A 23,778-nucleotide genomic window follows, 5' to 3' on the forward strand; every position below is an offset into this window, starting at 1 on the left:
TATTGTGGAATGTGATGCTTCAGGAAATGGAATTGGTGTTGTTCTAATGCAAGATGAAAGACCCATTGCTTTTGAAAGTCGTCCAATCAAGGGAAAGTTTTTAAGCAAAGCTATTTATGAGAAGGAAATGTTGGCAATACTCCATGCACTTAAGAAATGGCGACCCTACCTAATGGGAAGACACTTCAAGGTAAAAACGGATCATGATAGCCTTAAATACTTTTTAGAACAAAGATTATCCTCTGAAGAGCAACAAAAGTGGGTCACAAAGATGTTGGGTTATGACTTTGAAATCATCTACAAAAAAGGGAAGCAAAATGTGGTGGCAGATGCACTCTCAAGAAAGGATGAGGATATGGAAGCATTGTTGTGTGCCATTTCTATTATCCAACCAGATTGGATAAACGAAGCAAGGAGGAATGGAAGAATGACGAAGAAGTGTGGGCACTTATTCGAAAGCTACAACAAGATTCAAGTACTTCTGATACATTTAGCTGGCAAAATGATTCGTTATGGTACAAAGATCGCTTATACCTCTGTAAGAATTCCCAGCTAAAACAAAAGATTCTTATGGAATTGCACACTTCTCCCTTAGGAGGGCACTCAGGATTTTTAAAAACTTACCACAGGGTTAAGAAGGAATTTTTTTGGGATGGCCTTAAATCAGATATTCAAAAGTTTGTGGCGGAATGTTTGGTTTGCCAACAAAATAAAGTTGAAACAATTAAGACACCGGGTCTATTACAACCTTTATCCATTCCAAGCCAACGTTGGGAGGAGGTTTCAATGGATTTTATCACAGGTTTACCCAAGTCTGAGGGAAAGAGTGTCATCATGGTGGTAGTTGACAGACTTACCAAGTATGCACACTTTTGTGCATTATCACATCCATTTAAAGCCAGTACAGTTTCTACTGCATTTATGGAAACAGTTCAAAAGCTACATGGAAACCCAAAGATTATTGTAAGTGACAGAGATCCCATTTTCACTGGAAATTTTTGGACAGAATTATTTTCTTGTCTTGGTACTCAGTTAGCTCATAGCTCATCTTATCATCCTCAATCTGATGGGCAAACTGAGATAGTAAACAAATGTTTGGAAGGATATCTTCGTTGCTTTGTATCTGATAAACAGACACAATGGGTCAAATGGTTGCCTCTGGCTGAATGGTGGTATAACACTTCCTTCCATACAGCAACAAAAATGACCCCATTTATGGCACTTTATGGGTATCAACCACCATCAATCACATCATATTTAAGAGAAAATTCTAAGGTTCAGGCAGTGGAACATCACATCGAACATCAACAACAAGTCCTCCAACTCTTAAAGGATAACCTCGTGTTGGCACAAAATAGAATGAAACAACAGGCAGATCAACATCGCAGTGAAAGAAGTTTTGATGTAGGTGATTGGGTATTCCTACGGCTACAACCATATAAGCAAATGTCCCTAAAGCAAGCTAAGAAGGATAATAAATTATCACCAAAGTATTATGGTCCGTACAAGGTGTTGGAAAAGATTGGTACTATGGCATACAAATTGGAGCTTCCTGCAGCTTCTCGATTGCACCCAGTTTTCCATGTTTCATGTTTAAAGAAGGTTATAGGCGACAAGCTCCCAGTTCAAACAATATTGCCAGAACTTGACGAGGAAGGAAAAATTATATTGGAACCGGAAGCAGTCACAGAAACAAGAACTCGACAGCTACGAAATCGATCAATTTCAGAGTATCTTATCAAGTGGAAGAACTTATCCGCTGAAGATTCCACATGGGAGGATGAGAATTTTATGCAGAAGTATCTAGAACTGCTCAAGCGTTGAGGACAACACTTTTTTGAAGGAGAGGGGCATGTTGGGTCCCTATAATACTAGTGATTACCCCATTACTATTGTAGTTATACCCCTTATTTATATTGTTGTGCCCCTATTACCCACATATTGTTATTTTTGTGCCCCATAGAATCCCTCTATTATTATTTTTGTGGCTTTATATTACTATTGTTAGGTCGGCTGGATTATATTGTGACTCCTTAGACTCCTATATATAGAAAGGAGGTTTTGTCATTTGTATCATCGAAGAATTGTTCATTTATGTAATGTAAAGGAGGTTGCCCCCTCGAAGAGGCTGAATTCTAAGGCGTGGATCTCTCTTTTCTATCTTTTTGTGAGCTGGTTTCATAACATGTAGGTACCTTGTAGCTGGCAGCATGGAGGCTAAATGGAGTTTAAGGCATAGACAGTGATCACAAAAACTTGAGTTAACCTCTCTTAACATTCCATCAAAGTCTACGCTGATTTTCTTTTGGAAACAAACATGTGTTAATGGGGGAATAAAATCTAACGCATGTAGCAGTCTATCCTCCACTCAAATCTTAGCAAAATCTGTGTTGAAGGGGATGCCAAACTAGGTTGCGTATGAAATTAACTGCTCCTTGAATTTTAGTGGGGCGACAAGTGGGAGGCAAGGTCTGTCCTATGTGGCCTTATTATCCCTATTCAACTTTCAACCTTTGCAAATTCTCTTAAACTGATTTTTACACCTGCTGAGTGGATAATTCGAGACTCTTTTGATTGGATGTTGACTTTGTCTTTCTCATGTGGCTGCCATGTCATTATTTGTCCCCCCACAAACTTTAATGTGCACCAACATATTGAAATAAATCAAATTATTTGAACTTTAGCCATATGTAACATTCCAACGTTGCCTCTTTAACTCAACGTTGGACCATTTGACTTGTGCTTTATGTGGTGGACCCCACATAGTTGCCACATCACCTTTGACCTTCACTGGAATTTGCCATGTAAAAATTTGACTTATTTTGACTTTGTAAAAATATCTAAATTTTCTAATTATTCATATTTTTTGAATTTTTCTCTCATTTTTTGCCACTGACGTTCGAAAAGTCTGCTTTTTAGGGACTATAAGTCATTTTTTGAACCCCAAAGTGGATCCTAAGATAATGTTGGGTCTCTAAGGATGAATTTTGAGTAGTCACACGCCCCAAACATTTTTTAAAGCCATTTATTTACATCATTACATAGAAAATAATTAAAAATCTCGTTTTGCAAGAAATTTTTAATTATTAAAAAATCCTACTTAGACCTAACCAAATTCCAAAATATTTTGTTTGATCTAGTATGGTAATATACATCGACTCTAGAAAGTCGATGGCTGGAGCTGCGCGCACGGCCATGGCTGCCTCCTGACCGATCCGCTGCCCCGCGCCTGGCAGCCTCGCTGCTAGGCTCTGCCCTCCTGCTGCTGGGCCTCCTGCCTTCGTGTCCCCCTGCTCTCTATTCCTTCCTTCTCTCCGGGCCCCTATCCTTCCTCTCTGCCCCGGTTCTGCCCCGTGCGCCCTCGCGCCTAGCAGCGCTACTGCCAGGGCGCTCCCTCCCTTTGGTTCTTTGATAAGACCCGCTCATGGCGGCCTCAGGTCCCTCTGACCCGGATCCGGGTGAACTGATGAGATCTTTTGCTTCCCTCACCCAGGAGAACTCTGTGGAAAAGAACAGGCCGACTACTTCTCGCTTCATCAAAAAGCTGGATGAGATCCCGGAAATCCCGCTCCCCCCTGCCCTTCCTCGGAGAGCGGCTGTGGCTCTTGCTGAAAGAGGCCTTGTTGGACAGTTCACGGGCTTATGGCCCTCCCCACGCACTGTCCAGCGCTGGGTGGAAAGAAACTAGAATTCCATGGTTCAAGGCAAAATAGCGATTCGCTTCTGCGGAAGAGGGTTCTTCACATTTCTCTTTGAAACAGTGGAAGATCGAAACCTAATCTTCAGGAATGGTCCATATTTTATGGATACAAGAGGCCTCTATCTGAATAGATGGACCCCCGACTTCGATCCGGAGATGGACGTCCCCAACGCTGTGCCCGTATGGGTCCGGCTCCCGCACCTGCCCCTCCACTGCTGGGGAGATGAGTCTGTGAAAGCAATTGGAAACGGAATAGGGAAGTACATAGACAGATCGGAGCCTAAGGAGAATATGCACGCTTGCGCAAGAATCTGTGTAGAAGTCGATTTGGGGAAAGGATTGCCAGAAGCCATCAAGCTCAGAGTTGACAACTGGTCGCACATTCAACAAGTCGACTATGAACAGCTACCCTTCAAATGCAAGGTATGTCATGAGTATGGCCATTTCGCCAATAGATGTAGCAAAGTTAATGCAAATGTTTCTGAATCTAACCCTGAAGCTCCTGAGGAAGTCTGGGAAACAGTAAAAAAGAAGAAGCCCAATACCCCCCATGGAAATTCCAAGAACCCCTTAGTCCCTCCTCCTCCCCCTTCTCAATCTGGCCCGACCATTCCTTCATCCTCCAACCAATTCGAAACCCTTTCCGAGGTAGATCCTCCCTCCCCGCCCCCCTCCCCGAAAGCCCCCCCTGTTATTCCCACCTCCCCTCCGCCCTCCCCCCCCACCACAGTGGAAAGAATCCTAACCAGGAATAAGGCTAAGGAAAGTAACCCATCGGTGGAACCTCCAAGAAAAGTCGGAAGGAAATCCAATAAGGAAATTAGGGACGAGACTGCAGCAAAAGAAATGACCACTGGGATCCAGCAACCAATGGACACTTATCTGGACAGGACGAAAGGAAGCGGAGAGAAAGCAAAAGAGAAAGGAGGATCCCACCCCAAGACAAGTAAGTAATGAATCTGGTCTCTTGGAACTGTAGGGGGATGGGCTCCTCCCTCAAGGCCAATGCAATCCGTGATCTTCTCAAATCAGAACACCCAGACATCCTCCTCCTCCAGGAGACCAAAATCAATGAGCAGGACTTCAAGATCTACCTAAAAAATAGTAAAACCCACGAAGGAATAGCAGTAAGCGCTTCTGGCGCCTCAGGTGGTATAGGGACCATCTGGGATAAGCGAAAATGGACTCTTTTAAATCAAAAACACAGCAGTTGGTGGATCCGTTCAGACATTCAGAACTTAACAAAGACAGAGGAATATACTATCTACAATGTTTACGCCCCTCCTCAATTCCATGACAAAGCTGCCTGCTGGAACTCAATTAAGGCAGACTTACTGGAGACGCAAGGTCGAAGCATCTTCCTAGGGGGGGACCTGAACCTGATAAGAAACGCTGAAGAAAAGATTGGGGGGAATTTTTTGGCAGATTCCTCAAGGGACGCCCTGGAAGAAATCATCATAAACCATAACCTGGTAGACTTCCTCCCTCAGAACGGGCGCTTCACCTGGTCCAACAAGAGAGCAAGCCGAAACAACATCAAAGAAAGATTGGACCGCATCTTGGTTCAAGAGAGCATAGTTGCCAAATTTGCTGGTATCAAAAGCCTCATCATTCAGGGTTACTTCTCAGACCACAAGCCAGTGGTTCTAAAACTGGACAGAGGAACGAATATGGGCCCGCTTCCATTTAGGTATAACAGAGCGTGGGAAAATCATGGGGATTTTCGAGCTCTGGTAAAAGAACAGTGGTCAACAGAGATCAGAGGGTCCCCGCACTACATTTGGGAATCCAAGCTAAAGATCCTCAGATCGGCCATAAAACAGTGGGCAAAATTCAAGGCAATCGAAGAGACTAAAGCCAAATCAGAACTCCAAGATAAGCTATCGCAGTGGAACCAAGAGAAAGATTCAAGACAAGACACGGAAGAGGAGCAGATCAAGGAGATGGAACTTCAAAAGGAACTGTACAAAGTTAATAGAAAAGAAGAGGAGGAACAAAGGCAAAAATCAAGGTGTCTATGGCTCAAGGCGGGAGATAGGAACACTTCCTTCTTCCATAATAGCTTGAAAATGAGGAGAGCTGCAAACAATATTGATAAAATTACAGTGGATGGTTCAGAAATAAAAGATCAAAAGGAAATCATGGACGCAGCTTCCGCCCACTTCCAAGACCTTCTCACTGAGGATCAGCAAGACAGAGATGGCATGGAAATCCTTGACACGCTGGAATGCAAAACCTCTGATGCCCAAAACTCTGAGTTGGACAAAGAGATCACGGAAGAAGAGATAGAGCAAACAATCCGCAACATGGCTTCCGACAAGGCCCCGGGACCTGATGGTTTCACGGTGGATTTCTACAAGTCTCATTGGGACACCATCAAAAAGGACTACATTCGAGCAGTAAGAAACTTCTTCCAAAAAGGCAAGATGGGCAGCGGAATGAAATCCTCCTTCTTAGCCTTAATTCCCAAGGAACCCAACCCTCACTCCTTTAATCGCTTCCGCCCTATCTCCCTCTGTAACGTGTCCTATAAAATCATAACTAAGATCCTTGCCAACAGGCTCAAACCTATTCTCCCCTCCCTCATATCTGAAAACCAAGGTGGTTTTGTTCCTCGGAGGCAAATTGTAGACAACGTAATTCTCATTCAAGAGGCTATTCAAAGCAGTGTCAACAGGAAAGAAAAGGGTATGATAATGAAACTGGACATGGCAAACGCTTTTGATCGGGTTAACCATTCCTTCCTTCAAGCAGTCCTCAAAAAGCTTGGTTTATCCGAGCTCTTCATAAGCAGGGTGCGGGAGTGCATCTCAGGCAATTGGACAGCCCCCCTCATTAATGGGAGACCCAGCAAAGCTTTCAAAAGCACTAGGGGCCTGAGACAAGGTTGCCCGCTCTCTCCTTTTCTCTACATTCTCATGGCGGAAGCTCTTAGCTCAAAATTGGAAAACATGAGGAAGAAAAAAGTAATAACAGGGATTGAAATTATAAGAGGGTCGAAAGGTATCAACCACTCCTTGTTTGCTGATGATACCCTTCTCATTGGTGGCGCATCATGCATTATGGCGAAGAGATTCAAAAAAGCCTTGGACCTCTTCCTTCAGGCCTCTGGTGGCAAACTGAACAACAATAAATGTATGATATACACATGGAACGTCCCTAACCATATCATTCAGCGTATATCCTACATCATGGAAATACCAGCCCAGCTAAATTGGTCCCATTTCATGTACCTGGGGCTGCCTCTGGCTAAAGAAACAATCAAATCAGGGATCTGGGTCAAGATCATCGAAAAACTCAGAGGTAAATTGCAAAATTGGGGAATGCACTGGTTAAATTTAGCAGGCCGATCGATTCTAATCAAATCCATTCTCGCCTCTCTCCCCATTTATCAGTTTGCTATCACCTTAGCCCCGGCAAGCATCCATAAACATATGGAGCTAATAATGCGTAGCTTTCTGTGGCAAGGAGGCAAGCAGAATACGAAGAAGTTCAGTTTGGTTAAATGGGAAAAAGTAATCCTCCCAATGGAAAAAGGTGGGCTAGGAATCAGGGTCCCTAGGCTAGCCAATCTAGCAATGGGTTTCAAACTCATCTGGCGGATCCTTAATGAAAAAGAAGCTTGGTGGGCAATTGTCTTAAAGAAGAAATATCTGAATGGCTCAAACAGCAATACCCTAACAGAAAACATCACTGAGAGACAAGGCACCCCAACCTGGAATCTCATAAAGAAATCGCTTCCCCTCTGCAAACCTTTGATCTCTAGAGCTCCTGGAAATGGCAAAGGAGTAAGTATCTGGAAAGATAGCATTATGGGATCTCAAGCAAGAGACACCATTCCCCACCTTTTTCCCCTCCATCGGTGGATGGCAGAGTCCAACCTCAATTCTCTCTCAGACATCTCTCTTTGGGATGATGACCGCTGGGCAGGCTGGATTCCTCTCAACCTCCCTTCAGAATTAGATAAGCTATGGGATGAACTCAAATGCTCCCTCAGTGGCTCAGCCCCCACCAACAGAGGGAAAGAAGACAAGTTCGTTTGGGGCCCTAATGGAGGCAATTACTCGGTTAAAGAAGGATATAAAGCCCTTCAAGACATCTCTGTGGTAAACAATTGGCCCCTGCACAAAGCGGTTTGGACTCCTGAATGCCTCCCTAAGATCAAATTATTCAATTGGACTCTACTTCATGGTAAAATCCTAACTGCTGAGAACCTCAGAAAGCGAGGTATTCAGGGGCCTTCTATGTGTTGCATGTGCAGGCTAGCAGAAGAAACCATCTCTCACCTCTTCATAGAGTGCCCGATTGCCAAAGCATGCTGGAATCTCCTCTCTGATACAATCACTTCAGAGGCCCTTCCCCCTCAGATACAGGCCCTCCATAAAAGCTGGGACAAAAGACTCTATCAACCCAAAAAAGGCAAACCCATAGTGAACAGGCTTTGGAGCAGCATCCCTTCTAATTTGTGTTGGCAAATCTGGAAGGCTCGAAATAATTGCATTTTCAACAATGATAAGCCTACCATATCAGGCATTGTGGCCAAATCTACTGCCCTTATTGCTGAGTCTTTAGAAGCTAAAGGGATAACCCAGACAGACATGGAGATCGACGATGAGAGGCTAAAGGTCTGGTTGGGTAAATTCAATCTTAAACCAAATCCTACAAATCATATGAGGGACAAGAACTGCAACCAGGACTGGAAGCTTCGAGGCACTGAGGAGGAAATTAACAACTGGATAAGAAGACAAAACAGACCTGCAATGTATTTCGATGGGGCCTCTAAGAAGAACCCTGGTCAAGCTGGCGCTGGCGGGATCATTAAGGACGCGCAAGGGAATCTCATGGTTTCCTTTGAATGGGGGCTAGGCCAAATGTCTAATAACAGAGCAGAGGCCTATGGCCTCCTCCTGGGCACACATATCTCAAAGAAACTCGGCCTTCAGAACATTCTGATACTAGGGGATTCAGCTATAATTATAGCAACCATGATAACAGGGAGAGAATTTAAGCAATTGGCTCTCAACAATATCAAAAATCGAATCATGGAGAACACCAGAGCGCTTGGAGAAGTGATTTTCAAACACGTTCTCAGGAATCTTAACAAAGATGCAGACCAGCAAGCAAACCAAGCGGTCAACAGGAGACTTGGACAGGTTCGTGAGAATGACAAAATTTATGTCAGAGACATCCCGTAAGCCAAAGCATCCAGCCGTCTCATCTCAAGGGCGAAGTCATCTCAATCACCCAGGCCATCTTTCCGAATCTATTTCCAAATCCCCAAGCTGCACAAACAAGTACTATGGGAGATCTCCTCGTTTTCGTGTCACAAAGCTCATCATCACCATCAGAGTTTGCGTGATCCCGCGCTCCTCCAAAGAAGGCCCTCTCTGCAATCACTGCAAAGCCTATGTCTCAGGCATGCGTATGGACAACAGGGCAATCATGATTTTTGACCGAGCTCCATCCAAGATCGGCCTCACTCAGTCCCTCCCCTCTCGGTTTAGGAACCTCCCTCCTTCTATAAAATGTGGATCGCCTCCCATCCTCTCCACAAATAGAGTTCGAGCTTCAAGAGCCTCCCCAAAGTCTCGGCGCAGTTCGGGTTCTCTCTTTCCTCCGTGTGCACTGGCCTTCCGTTCTGATATCAGGGTAAGCCACCTCCCTTCTCTTGTTACTCTGTTTCTAACTAACAGTGTTCCTGGTCTCCTCAGCAATGCCCTCTCGAGGCTCTTGAGATCCTCTCTCCTCCGTTTAAATCTTCAGCCTCTCAGTGATCTCGCTTCCTTCAAGGTAGCTTCAGGCTTTCGCAATTTCAGTGCGCTCTCTGCCATCCATCCTCAAGCCATCTCGATGGCGGATAAGCAAGGCCAGCCATCCAACCAAGGCCAGAACAGAGACCCTATGGGGAACCTCTTCAACAACAAAGAATGCAACATGTGCATTGCGCATACTATTATGATTAACAGTGTGAAAAAAGAGCTGAAGGAGTTAAAAGAGGACTACCATGCTGATAGAAACTCCAAACGAAAGAAGCTGGAAAAAAGAAAAAAGGAGATTGAAGACTTAAAGGACCGCTGCATCCACATGGAGGCAGTAATCGACCATCTTCGCACTCTTACAGAAAGCCAACAGGCAGAAGCCTCGACTAGAGCCAGCGCCCGGAAGGAAGACTCGGTCACTCAACACTATCCATTATCTTATGCATTGCAAATTTGCTTGGTTAGGAGGATCCTATGTAAGGCAATATAGCCGTTTATTTCCAGTTTTGCTTTCAATTAAGAGAAGCTATGAGGATTGCGGGTCTGCGTACCCGATTTTGTGCCTTAGCTCTCATATTCTCCCCCGTCTTGTACTAGATCTCTTTTCAGAAGGTTTTTTTAATATATGAGTAGCCGACATTGTAAAAAAAAAAAAATATATACATCGACTCTAGACACTGAGATGTTTCAGGGGCTCAACCTTCAAACCGTCAACCCAGCTTTGGGGTTTAAAGTGAGTGAAAAACCCCAGAAAACTATCTGCCTCTAAAAAAGAAGGGATAATTAACTAGATAAAAAAAGCACTCCAAGGTGTACTAATTTGTTGATCAAGTCCCAACATCCTAGGCCTGTTATAGACTCAAAACTCATCATTATTAGTATCACTTATTACAATTCCCCGCAGGGTGTGGAAAGATGATGAGAAAATAAAAGTAGAGTTAAGAAACTCTGTTGACTGTTGATATATGATGGTACAAGTCTCCTTTGGATCATCCTTGGGTGTGGAGTCTTCATATAATCATCAGGTGCCACTCCAGTGGTCAACAGGTATGACTCACCTTTGAGAAAATCTAGGAGGTTCCAAACCTTGGATCTAAGATTCATTGCATATTTTAAGGGCCTATCTTTGAGAGCAATTATCTTTTGATAGAGTGCCTTTCAAGCAAAGCAATGCCACTAAATGCATAGTGACCATGGGACGTCCAAAATGTGGTTGTAATAAAAATTTCGACAAAAAAAGATGAAATTATGGTAATACTAAAATATGTCGCAAGAGAATTTTTGCCACAATTTTGACTACTCATTTGGATAACACCACACCTTTTTGGCTTGAACATTTTGCTTATTTGGGGAAAATATTATATATGTGCCAATGGTGAAGAGCGCACTAGTTGTTGAGGGCACACGAATCTATTTGAGGTCATCCACTCTTGTGAGCTTCTATTCATTGCTTGTTAGGACATTTCTCCATAAAGAACTACAAATCTACCTTAGTGGAGATCTACGAGGTTTTCACTGCCTACATTGAGAAGTTGGTTGTGGATTTATCTATTTGGAAGCCCTTGGAGGCTAAATATTGCAGCTTTAACACATCTTCTTCCTTCTTTGATGGGGAGTGGGACGTCCCACTCTCTTGGGCATATGTTTCTTGGAGCCTTATACATTTGGCCTTGACCACTTTATTATTTTATATGTTGCTGAATATTGGTTGTTGGAAAAGATTCTTTATTCTCCCCTACGATAGAACTAGGGGTTTTACAAGAGAGATTCTTACTTTATTGTAAGGGAAGTTGTGCTAGACTCTATATAAAGAGTAGCCCTTACTATTTATATATATGGTTAGATGCTTGGAGATTCCCCTCCTTGGAGCTTAATTGACATATCTTTCTTGGGGCATACATGATATACAAGGACTTTTTCCTTGTGTTATCCTATCTGGTGCAAAAAGATTGATGGTCAATTTTCAAGTCTTCTACAAAGCTAACAAGATGGACCCATTGAAAGGTAAGGACTTACCTCTAGGAAGATCTTGAAGATAACACATACTATGCACAACCAGACACCAGTTGTGTGTTAGAATTGAAGGAAGGTTATTAAACAATGTTGTAAATATTGTTTCGGGAATATATTCCAAGGGTCCAGAAAGAAACTAATCCAGAATATCAGGGATAATATCATAAAATATTTCCAAGCATAAACTTGGACGTGAAAAACTCAGGAAAAAATCAGAAATATAAGGAGAATCCAAGTTATGTTCAACACGGCTACTGAACCACAAGATTATTGGTACCAAGGTCTCTACAATATTTGAAGTAATCAAGGAAAACAAAGTACTCAAGGATATGATAGATATGAAATAGCTATCCAACTATAAACTGCATTACTAAGGCATAATATTTTTCTAAAAAACATTCAGAGCAACCCAATGTAGCCATGATCATGCTATAAAGTGTCATCTAGTCATAGATTTCCCACCACATGTGCACCAATTGGGCCGATTGGTGGTCTGGTAAACTGCCGGTGACGCCTCTCAATAGAATGCAAGAGAGCAAGAACTCTCTCTCCCCCAAAAGCTGTTACCTGTCAGAAAGAAAAGTCTCAATACAAAAAGAGTTTCAAACATAATAGAAGACAATACAAATAAAGTATATAATCTACCTTGTTACTCTGTTGTCTTCTAAGCGTATCAATATGCTTTTTTACATCTCGATATTTGCTCTGATTCTCTTCAATCTGCAAGACTCCCAATGAACCAGTCACCCACTGTTTAAAAAATGAAATCCTGTAAAATACCTAATCAAACCATTGAACTAGCAAAATAACTGCACCTTAAAATTGACTATTTTGTAGTAAGCTATGTCAGAGTTACGCATATAAATTTTTTTATCCTTTTACATTGCTAAGACTTCATTCGACCCTTTTTTTGCTATATATTATTACCTCTAACTAGTAGAAAGAGTAGGGAAATTTATAACGGAAGTTTTTAGTTTATACACAGTTTTATGTAGAAGGAGGTGATTGCTCTAATTAGAAAGGGCCCCTTCAAAATATGGCACCTTTGGGTGTGGGCATGCAAGCTAATGTCTTATGTCAATTTGAGATTCTGATTTCCCAAAGATATTCTTCTTTTGCTAATACCAACATCGAAATGCATATTCTTCACCTCATCTACCATATGCCTTATATTAGAGATTCTAGATATGATAAGAAAGTTGCAAAGTCTTGATTTTATGGCTTGCTGAAGAAGTATACTCCTTCCTGGATTCTGCAAGACCTACTTCTTTTGGTTGGCACAAAGTATCACACTGTGAATAAAAGAAAAATCAAATGACATCATATAGCATGAATAGATAACCACACAATCAGGAAATATGAATTCACTACTATATCAGATTGGTTGAAGTCGACTGAATTAGCTATCAATGCAATTTCATTCCATGAATGAATATGTATAATCTGCCTCTCTCATTCCCTGTAATATCATTACCATGTCTGAGAATTTGTAGATAGCACTTTGTAGTTCCAAGGAAGTATTTGGTAGATTCCAAGCAATTTACAGATATATGACAAATAGAATTCGCAGTTCAGCCATCAAGGTCAACCTGTTGGAACTTACCCAGGTTGTTGACACCAAGTTGGTTCTTATGAACACCAGTGAGGTGATTAATCTATGTTCCACCAAGACTTCGGGATAGGGGGACGCAGGTCAGGGAGAAACACAAGGGCAACATGTAGGAGTACTGGGAAATTTGGGGGGGACAGGGGAAAGTCATCGCGTGTGTGTGTGTGTGTCAATTGGGGTAGCTCAGGTGGTTGGGCAGAATGGATGTTATCTCCCACACCTAGGTTCAATTCCTTGCAAGTGACATGATGATGAGAAATTATTGATGTAATGGCTTGGAGACTATGAATATTGTTGTATTGAGCCTCAGTCTCACCCTCAAGCCAAGAGAGAGGATGATTTCCCTTGGATTATATATATATATATATATATATATTCAAATTTGTATTCAATAATGAAAGCATAAATACATCGATCAATACACCACAAGGTTCAATAATGAAACCAATGTTTTAAAACTCCGACTCCGACTCCGATTCGGCCGAGGGTTGACTCCGACTCCGACTCGGCCAAGGGTTGACTCCGACTCCGACTCCGACTCCGACTCGGTATCGACTCGGCCGGCTCGATTTCAATGACTCGGTGCTTGTAAAAAATACATTAAATATTTTTTTTTTATAAAAACACATAATTTTAAAGATTTTCATTCATGTTTCCAAACACACAGCGTTAGAATATAGATAGAAGACAACATATGATCAAAGTAGGCTCATGAATATATCCATTATATCAAATTGTCACCCAGTACATTGTCCAATACATACACGATGATGATATAGAGATCAAAACAAAAACACATAACCAAGGAGGCTATAAATGGCCTCTACAACAAAACTCTGTGACCAGTACTACTGGCTACTACTAGAGTTGCCAACATCATCTGGCTCAGTGTTACTTGGGAGCAGGAGCGAAAGTGGGGAGCGAGAGCGAAAACGGGAGCGGGAGCGACATTTTGAGAAGCTCTTGGTTTGGGAGCGAATCCCAGAGGAGTTCGACAACCAATGTCACTAACATCAAGGTACATAGAGGGATTGGTGCTCTTGATTAAATACGAGTTCCAGAATCCATACCCTAATACATGACAAAATTCAATGGAAACATTGCAATCCTCCAATCCTGAAACCCTGAAAAACTGATAAGTCTGCTGGATTTTGAATGAAATCTAAAATTCTACTTTCTCCATATGAAATCCAATGAGGCCGAAACCACTCTCAAACATCCTGAGTCATTTCATGGTAATGTTAAAAATTTAAGTAAAAGGATGAAAATGAAGATTAAGGAGAATGTCACTTTTACTTTAAGAATTTAACATTACCATGAAAATTTATAACTGCTTGGAGTCCAAACCAACCAAAAAACAATTTTAAAATCCATTAAAATTTTATTAAATCGCAGTTTGACATGATGCTGGGCGTTTTTTTGTGACTCGGCCGAGTCATAACGGAAACGGCCGAGTTCCAAAGGCCGGGTCATAGAAAAAGGTATTGGCTCGGATCAACCCGGGCGTTTCGGTTTCGAAACGGCCGTTTCTTAAAACAATGAATGAAACACAATGATCCATATTCATCATTCATCATTCTAGAATCTAGTTAGTGCTAAGCAAAATACTATCGCATATACTAAAGTTTGTGGACTGGAATAATAAATTGATATAACTCAAACTCAAAAATAGTGAAGTGTGACAAGTCAAAGAATCAGTTTGAGGTCATCGATATCTAGAGTCAAGACTCAAAATTTGGAACTGAAAATTAAAAATGGCCAATGAGCATTGAAGGAGCATTGCTGGGGAAGAGAGGCAACAATGAACTAGAAATTCAGATAGTGTCGCAAGGTAAGTCTAGCAGAGGTAAGCTTGGTAAGTCATATGAGTGAGTTAGGGATTTCAAATTAGTTGATATTTGTTAAGTATTTTTCTTTTTAGTTTTAACTTTTTCTTTTAGTTTTAATTTTATGGGCATTCCCCTTTTGACAGGGGATGCCTACAAGCACCCCTTTTGGGGAAAAGAGAAATGTTTCCCCATATGTCTCCCCAAAAGAGGGGCATGGGGAAACATTTCCCCAAGCGACCCCCTGTCCCAAGTGCGTTAGAAGCGTGAGGTGCATGCACACCACCATGGGGGACGCGTCCCTATGCAAAACTGGCTTCATCATTATAGTAATGAGGACCAAGTTAGAAAAAATTGAAAGGTTGCCTAACAACTTATGTGTTAACTTTCTAGTGTTCTATACTTGACACAATTACTTATAATAATTTTTCTTCAAATAGCAATCAAATTCCAATATGATTTCAATCTTCCAATACCTATAAGAAATTGTAGATAGATCAATAAACCAAATGCATAATAGAAGACAACCAAGAACAATAGAGAGACAAAGTATTTGGTCAAAGACCAGGGAAAACCCCACAAGGGGGAAAACCCTTTCCAAATTCTTCTTCTATTAGATCGTCATCAAATGTTCAGCAGAGCGATACAATGTCCAAGTACATCAATAATGAGTCCAAGGTCAAAGCTTTGACTAGTCAAATTAACCATCCAATATCCAATCAAAGATGAGCCCAAAAGTCGAATCTGCAAATTTTTGTCAAAGTCAACAGCAGTCAACACTGCCCTATCCAGTCAACAGTCAATGGTCAAAGTCATCCAAAAACTTCAGTCAAGGCAGCAAAGAATTTGGCCTCCACAGCTCAGTCAAACTCAGTCAAAACAGCCAACAAATTCTGCCCACAAACTCGGTCAAAGTCAAAGCTTGACCTGCAGAAACCCTAGCTCAGAATTTCAGTCAACATCGGTCAAATATGCCCAAAAATTCTCGGTCAAAGCAGCAGTCAACTTGGCCTCCCAAACAGTCCAAGAATTCGGTCAAACCAAGTCAAAAATGTCCAAGCCAAATCCAAGTCAAAGCTGGTCAAAACAATACCAAACAAAAAGTCAATGCTAGTCAACAGAAACACCTTCTCTCCTTCGCACGTGTGAGCTCAAAGCTGCAACTTTCACCAATAGAAGATGAATGGATGAGCGATAAGATGCCTTCAAGTGATGTGACATGTAGTCTATTTATATGTGGTTGATGAGGTGGATTTTCCTTGCCCAGGTCGACTTGTACTTTTGTGCAAATGTGGGTTTCACACTAAAAAAAAAAAAAAAAAATCCTTGAGCAAATTGAATTCTTCCAAAGAGTGAGAAAGGATTCCCAAAGGAGGGAATTTCTCCTTGAACTGCGAAATTTCAACATTAAGAGCTTGTTATATAAAAATTAGTTAGTTAAGTAGTTATTAGGCAAAGGGCATGATCCATTCACCAAGAGGCACCCAGGGCAGTAGAAAGCCAGGGGCCTCCCTCAATTTGTAATCATCTTCTATCTTTTTAATAATAATAAATATGAATTCGTTGAATAATCAGTGTTAATTGTGCCATCTGGTATTAGAGCGGTTCGCTCCCGAGATGTTGTTGTCATTCCTTCCCCCGCTGGATCAATCCCATTGTTCCGTTGTTAATAGCCATCGTGTTCCTCTCATCCTCTGTCGTTCCACCATCATTGTGTCCCTTTCTATCCAACAAGGCATTCGATCGTTGCTAACCCTGGTTTTCGTCCCCACCACCACTTCAGCCAAGCGTCAACCATTGTCAGTCCCAGCTGCGTACTTCCCGGCGTCAACCATCAGCAAACATTCCAAGACTATCCTGACACAGTCAACTCTATTGTTGTATTCCCGTTCCGACACTCTCCCACACACAATACGTCATTAAAACGTTGGGTCAAAACGTTGGTGATACTTCACGGTGTTACAGACATCGGATCAATCAGATAATTCATGGCATATATTTTGATATATAGTACCCCATCGTATAGTCTGATTATAATTAAATTAACAAAATTTAATTAATTAAACTTATTTCATTAATTAAAGTTTTTAATTTAAAAAAACAAAAAACTCTATGTTATATAATTAAATTAATTAATTTAATTTAATTATTTAAAAATTAAAAAACAAAAAAAAAAAATTATAAGTTCAAAATAAAAACTGGCGGACAAATATACACCCCCACAAACCTGTTCAATGTCATCAATGACAATGGTCGATTTCAACAAAAAAGAAATTGATATGGAGAATAGGATTACTAGCCACTCCGATGATTTCAACCAAAAATTAGTCGATCTCGAGAGTAAGGTTATCGACCACTCTGACGATATCAAGAAGCTTCAGGATACGACAAATAGAATAGAACTACAACTCGGGCAGAACCATATCAAATCCAAAATGAATCATAATCAGACTATGCCATTGCTGAGCATTTTGTGTGATAGGATGAAGGTTGCACCCAAAAAACTACTCCAAGATGATGGAGGTAATCAACAGCACAATTCATCAGATTCAACAAATTCAGCAGATTCTCATGAAAAAGCAGAGTCTCCAAAAAAAATCATCCACGCACCATCAAAGAAATAGTAACGCGACTTTTTCAAATAAGCAGCCCTAGAATACATTCACCAATCAATACCCTTTTTTTGCTCCATCGTTAGCGACGTATCAGCGAAAGGCAAAAATTGAGCTGCCCAAATTCGATGGTAACGAAAAATGCAACGTTGCGTGGCTTAATAAAGTAGAAGAATACTTCGAGATTTATGACATCAACAATGATGACAAAAAGATCAGGCACGCTTCCATGAAAATGGAAGGAGAAGCATATAATTGGTATATGTGGTGGAAGAAGACGACAATCACCATCAGTTGGAGAAAATTTAAGGATGCATTCTTTAAAAGATTCCAAGGTGTAAAGGAAGAAGAGTTCTTTTCAACACTCATCAGATTACGACAAAAAGGAAATGTGGATGAGTACACTCGAGAATGGGAGACCTTAGCAACACGAGTACTTGGGTTATTAGAATCTCGTCTAATTCAATCATACATCTCCAGACTTAAAACTCATCTACGAGTAGAACTTGAGCTTCATGACATTACGTCAATAGAAGTAGCAAGACAAAAAGCAAAAGCTGCTGAAAAGAAATTTGAACAAATGTTGTGGTCAAAACCGGAAAAGGTATATTCGAGACGAAGAATGCCCCAGTCTGGGAATACAGATAATACAAGATATGTTCCACCACATCTTCGTGAAGACAAAAAATCTAATGTGGAAATACAAAGGATAAAAGAAGGCAAATGCAAATGTTGTGGCACGAAGTGGGACCCTAAACATAAGTGTGCAAAAGGAAAAGAATCAAAGAACCTATATAACTGTGAAGCAACTAATGATTCAAATAGTGATGATTCAGACATAGAAGAAATAGAAGATGCCCCAGAATTCTCTCCAGAATTAGATGACGGAAGTATTCTGCAAGTGTCACTATCAGCTATGACAGGTATATCACAACCCCAGACTCTAAAATTGAAAGGACATATAAAGAAGAACAACGTAGTGGTTCTCATCGACTCTGGTAGCACCCACAATTTTTTAGATGCAACCATGGCAAAGAGACTCAACATTTTCTCATTTCCCTTACCCAACATGAAGGTGATGGTAGCCGACGGTAAGAAGATCGAAAAGGTAGGGAAATGCCATAAGGTCAAATTGCAGATTCAAGACTTTAATTTAGAATCCCCGTTCTTCACTGTACCATTAGGTGGAGTAGATTTGGTCTTAGGTATCCAATGGCTACGAACTCTAGGCACTTATTCTACCAACCATCAAGTATAGTTCATAAGCTTTAACTAGGAAGGGCAAAAGTAAAAGTTATACGGATCCCAAGCACCAGAGAATCAAATCGTATCGTCATCTCAGATGATGAAGATGATTTGAAAAGGAGCACCAGCTTATCTCGTACAATGTCACCAATTAGAAATGTTATCTGCAAACATGATCAGCAAAGAGTCACCGAGATACAAGATCTAATTCAGAAGCATGAAAAGGTATTCAAAGACCTGCCTATGAAAATGCCTCCTAATAGGGAGCATACAATACAAGTCAAAGTAGGGTCAGACCCAATCAACATCAAACCATATCGATATCCACATCACCAAAAGACGGAAACTAAGAGATTAATCCAAGACCTTTTAAAGTGTGGGATCATTTCGAAAAGTAAGAGTCCGTATGCTACTCCAGTGGTATTGGTAAGGAAGAAGGGTTCATTTAGGCTATGCATTGACTATAGAGGATTAAACAAAATAACGCTTAAAAACAAATTCCCAATTCCCTTTATCGACGAAATTTTGGATGAACTACATGGCGCAAAATACTTCTCAAAATTGGACTTAAGGCCAGGCTATTACCAAATCAGAATCAGGTTGGAAGACATACCAAAGACGGCGTTCCGAACACACAAAGGTCACTATGAATTTAAAGTAATGCACTTTGGGTTAACCAATGCACCAACAACATTCCAAGCCACTATGAGCAAGTTATTCCATCCATATCTTAGGAAGTTTGTATTAGTATTCTTTGATGATATTTTAATTTACAATAAAACTTAGAAGGAGCACTTACAACATCTAGATAAAGTTCTTACACTACTGAAAGAGCATCAGTTCTACACACACAAAAAAAAAATCCAAATGCACCTTTGGAAAGAAGTAGAATATCTCGAGCACATTATATCTCATGAAGGCGTAAAAGTGGACCCTAATAAAATGAAAGCTATAAAGGAATGGACCAAACCGATTAATATATCAAAGCTAAGAGGGTTCTTAGTATTGACTGGATATTACCCAATATTTATTAAAAACTATGCAAATATAACTGCACCTCTAACAAACCTTTTAAAGAAGAATTCATTTCAATGGCATGAGGAAGTAGGAAGGTGTTTTGAAGAACTGAAGGAAGTTATGTCTAATGCCCCAGTATTGGCAACTCCAGATTTCTCTAAACCATTTATCATCGAGTGTGATGCTTCCGGATTCAGTATAGGCGCAGTGTTAATGCAAGAAGGGCATCCAATAGCTTTTGAAAGCAATAAAAGAGAACGTCTTAAGTCCACACACAACAAGGAAATGCTCACTATTTTGCACACATTGGATAAGTGGAGACAATATTTTTTGGGAAGTAAGTTCTCCATTCGAACAGACCATAATAGTCTCCAACACCTCTTTTAACAAAAAACAGTTTCCAAAGAACAACAAAAATGGATTTTAAAAATGTCGCCTTTCACATGGAGATACTACATAAAAGGGGAAAAGACAATGTAGTAGCGGATGCCCTATCTAGGAAAGATGAAGAACCAAAACTACTTGCAGTCTCAGTTGTTGTTCCTGAATGGCTTAATGAGATTCGAAGTGAGTATGCTAAGGATCCTAAAATAACTACGATAATTAATAACCTTCCAGCAACTCAAAATTTGAACGGAAGAACGACATTCTATGGTACAAGGGAAGAATCTATTTGAATTCAAACTCCAAGTTTAAATCCAAGATACTCAAGGAGTCACATGATTCACTATCAGTCGGACATGTACGATTCTTTAAAACTTACTACAATGCACGTCAATCATTTTTTTGGAAGGGGATGAGTTGAGATATTCAGAAGTATGTAGCGGAGTGTGATAAATGTCAAAGAAATAAAAGTGAAAATATTATGACACCTGGATTACTTCACCCCTTAAACATTCCGAATCAGAAATGGGAAGAGATATCAATGGACTTTATTGAGGGATTACCTGTATCTGAAGGCAAGGATAAGATATTCGTAATAGTCGACAAACTCACCAAATATGCTCACTTTATTACAATGAAGAAATCAGACTCAGCTAAACAAATCGTTGAGATATTCTGCAGAAGTATTTATAGATTACATGGTTTTCCGAAATTCAATGGGACTGATAGAGATGCCAAATTTAAGGGTAATTTTTGGAAAGAGTTGTTCATCCATATAGGAACCTACCTAAATATGGGTTCCGCTTACCACCCTCAAACGGATGGAGAAACAGAGGTTGTCAATAAATGTTTGGAAGCCTACCTACGTTGTTACGCTACAGAAAAACAAAATAAGTGGGCTCAATGGTTGCATCTTGCTGAATGGTGCTATAATTCTACTTATCATACGTCAGCAAAAATGACTCCATTCCAAGCTTTGTATGTGTACAAACCTCCAAAATGGAAGGATCTAGCTACCATCTAGACAAATCTACCTGCTATTAAAAGCCAACTAGAAGAAACCCAAAAAATCGCCCAAACCCTAAAGGAAAACTTGAATAATGCAAGGAACTGTATGAAGCAACAAGCAGACCGAAACAGAACCGAAAGAGAATTTGAAGTCGGAGAATGGGTATTTGTCAAGCTCAAGCCATACAAACAATTGTCCTTGAAAGAAAAAGGAAAAAATAATTTGGCACCGAAGTTCTATGGACCATATCAGATAAATAAAAAGATCGGCCAAGTTGCATATAGTTTAAGCCTTCCGGAGAAAAGTCGTGTTCACAACGTCTTCCATGTCTCTTGCCTTAAAAGGGCATTGGGCGACCATCAATCAGCACAAACAACGCTTCCATCCCTAGATGACGAAGGAAGGGTCATTTTAGAACCAGAAGGTATCATATCTAACAGAGAAAGAAAGCTTTGATCTCGTGTAATCAAGGAATACTTGATCAAGTGGAAGGACTTACCAGAAGAAGAAGCTTCTTGGGGGACTGAAGCATTTCGTCAACAACATCCGTCATTACGTATGCATTGAGGACAAAGCATTTTTTGGGAGGAACGCAATGTTATATAAAAATTAGTTAGTTAAGTAGTTGTTAAGCAAAGGGCATGAGCAAAGATCATGCCCATTCACCAAGAGGCACCCAAGGCGATATAAAGCCAGGGACCTCCCTCAATTTGTAATCATCTTCTATCTTTTTAATAATAATAAATATGAATTTGTTGAATAATCAATGTTAATTGTGCGAGAGCTTCACATCATTACTTCTTAATGAGAACAAAACCCAACATTTATGGTGCACACTTGACCTTAAATAAACCCTTCATCTTAGATACCCCCTCTACACTAGGGCCCAGGACACAAGATGTGCATCCTCAATATAAGTGAAGTATCAAAATGTAGGACTGAACAGAACCAACAGGTAGCCAACTACATAAACTATAATGCAGGCCAATACTAATGTCTGCATACTTTGGCTATGACAACACTAATATATGTGCATTTCTTATCTACCCAATTGTCATCATCTATGTTAAAGGTCAAATATTTTTTTCCTCTTCTTAAGGCTTTGTTAATAGCCCATTATCATATGGTTGTAACATTTGAATATTTTCAAAACTTTGGATGCCCATGATATGAGGTTCCACCTCGTGATTCTATTGCTCATCCCTTGTAGTTGTTTGGATGGATTGAGGGAACATGTGTTAATTTGGGGTAGCATCAGATGTGCTCTAGCCACGAAAATTGGTGGAGAGGCTAAGGAACATGAGATCTTCAATACCCAGAAAGGGTTTGGGTAGATTCTAAACAGTTTGGGAGATATTAAAATAATTAATATTTTTAATGGAGTCCCTATGTCTAAACTTAGGGAAAATAAAATATTAATGTGTATTAATATAAAATTGTGTTAGAATGGTCCAAAAGTCATGGATCAAGCCAGATCTAATCTTAGCGGTTGATTAGGGACTTAATCTCAGTCGTTGATTTGTTAACGAGAAAAGTATAAGAGGAGGCTTGAGGGTCAGTTGGAGAACACACTGAGGAAGACCAATCAGTTCAATTTGGAGAACGGGGTTAGCTGAGAAATTGAACCAGTGATCTGGTGAGCAGTCAGGAGGCAACAAGTACGGAGCAGAGAGGCGAGATCAGCCACTAGAGATCAGTGCTTAGAGATCAGCGCTAAGGAAGGAGAGGCAGATGCAGGGCTTTTCAGGTAGACGCAGAGGCAGCAGAAGACTGCGCAGTCAATTGTTGGGCCTGCGTGAGTGACGCAGAGAGGCCCAGGGCTAACACAATCAAGCAGGGGCTGATGCAAAGGGTTTGAGAGCCACGCAGAGGTCAGTCGGGTTGAAGCTGGGATTGGGAGAAGTGCTAGAGAATTATTTCTCTCTGTGGGGAAGCTAATTTGGCACCCTGTTGTACAGAAGAATTGTTGAATAATAAAATCCTCCCTTGCTGCACCGGTTTTCCCACATTGGGTTTTTCCGGGGACTATTGTCCAAAATATCTGTGTCAATGTGTTAATGCTTGTGCATATGTTTGTTTCTGTATTACGGTGTGATATCTGCAGCAGTATTTATTTAAATGTTTATTGAAGTAATTTCATAAATAGCTTATTGTGGAATAAGTAGGAAAAATAAATCAGTTGCTGCAGTGATAGAATTTTCACACGGTACAAGAGCAAGTAATCAGAGATAGAAAGGGTAAATCAGTTATGGGTCGAGACCACGAAGCAGAGGCATCCACGTCAAGGGACTCACATAGATTTTCAGAAGATTGCACAAGAGAAAGAGATTTCGATTTCTCTATGTTGGCTTCCAGGATGGAAGAAGTGGTGTGTATGACTAGTGCTGCATCATCAGAAGTATGGTATATAGACAGTGGAGCTTCGTGGCATATGACGGGAATCAAGGAGTGTTTCTCAGAATATCGAGAAGAGAAGATGAAATTTCAAATCACCATGGGGAACAAGGCAAAGTGTACTCCAAAAGGGAAGGTTACCATAGTTTTTCAAACAGAATCAAGAGAACGGTTTCATGCCACAAATGTACTGCATGTACCAAGATTGGG

The 23,778-nt window shown here is 40.7% G+C and overlaps 1 protein-coding gene across 2 annotated transcripts in view; it reads right to left on the bottom strand.

Annotated features, from left to right (window-relative positions):
- The window catches only part of LOC149199309 (structural maintenance of chromosomes protein 6B-like), a 423,580-nt gene that overhangs the window by 261,147 nt on the left and 138,655 nt on the right, over window positions 1–23,778 (bottom strand). For both annotated transcript variants that reach the window (XR_016253762.1, XM_089402377.1), the window contains exons 9-10: window positions 12,118–12,192; window positions 11,935–12,039 (exon numbers count right to left, since the gene is read on the bottom strand). Coding sequence is in view for 1 of the 2 variants with exons in the window: in XM_089402377.1 (XP_089258503.1) it covers window positions 11,935–12,039; window positions 12,118–12,192 (180 nt within the window). In the remaining variant the exon portion in view is untranslated. The remainder of the gene's footprint in view (window positions 1–11,934; window positions 12,040–12,117; window positions 12,193–23,778) is intronic.

Source organism: Pinus tabuliformis, chromosome 2_1 (assembly GCF_031772625.1).
Source record: "Pinus tabuliformis cultivar Carrire ecotype Pingquan chromosome 2_1, CPIR1, whole genome shotgun sequence".
Taxonomy (NCBI): domain Eukaryota; kingdom Viridiplantae; phylum Streptophyta; class Pinopsida; order Pinales; family Pinaceae; genus Pinus; species Pinus tabuliformis.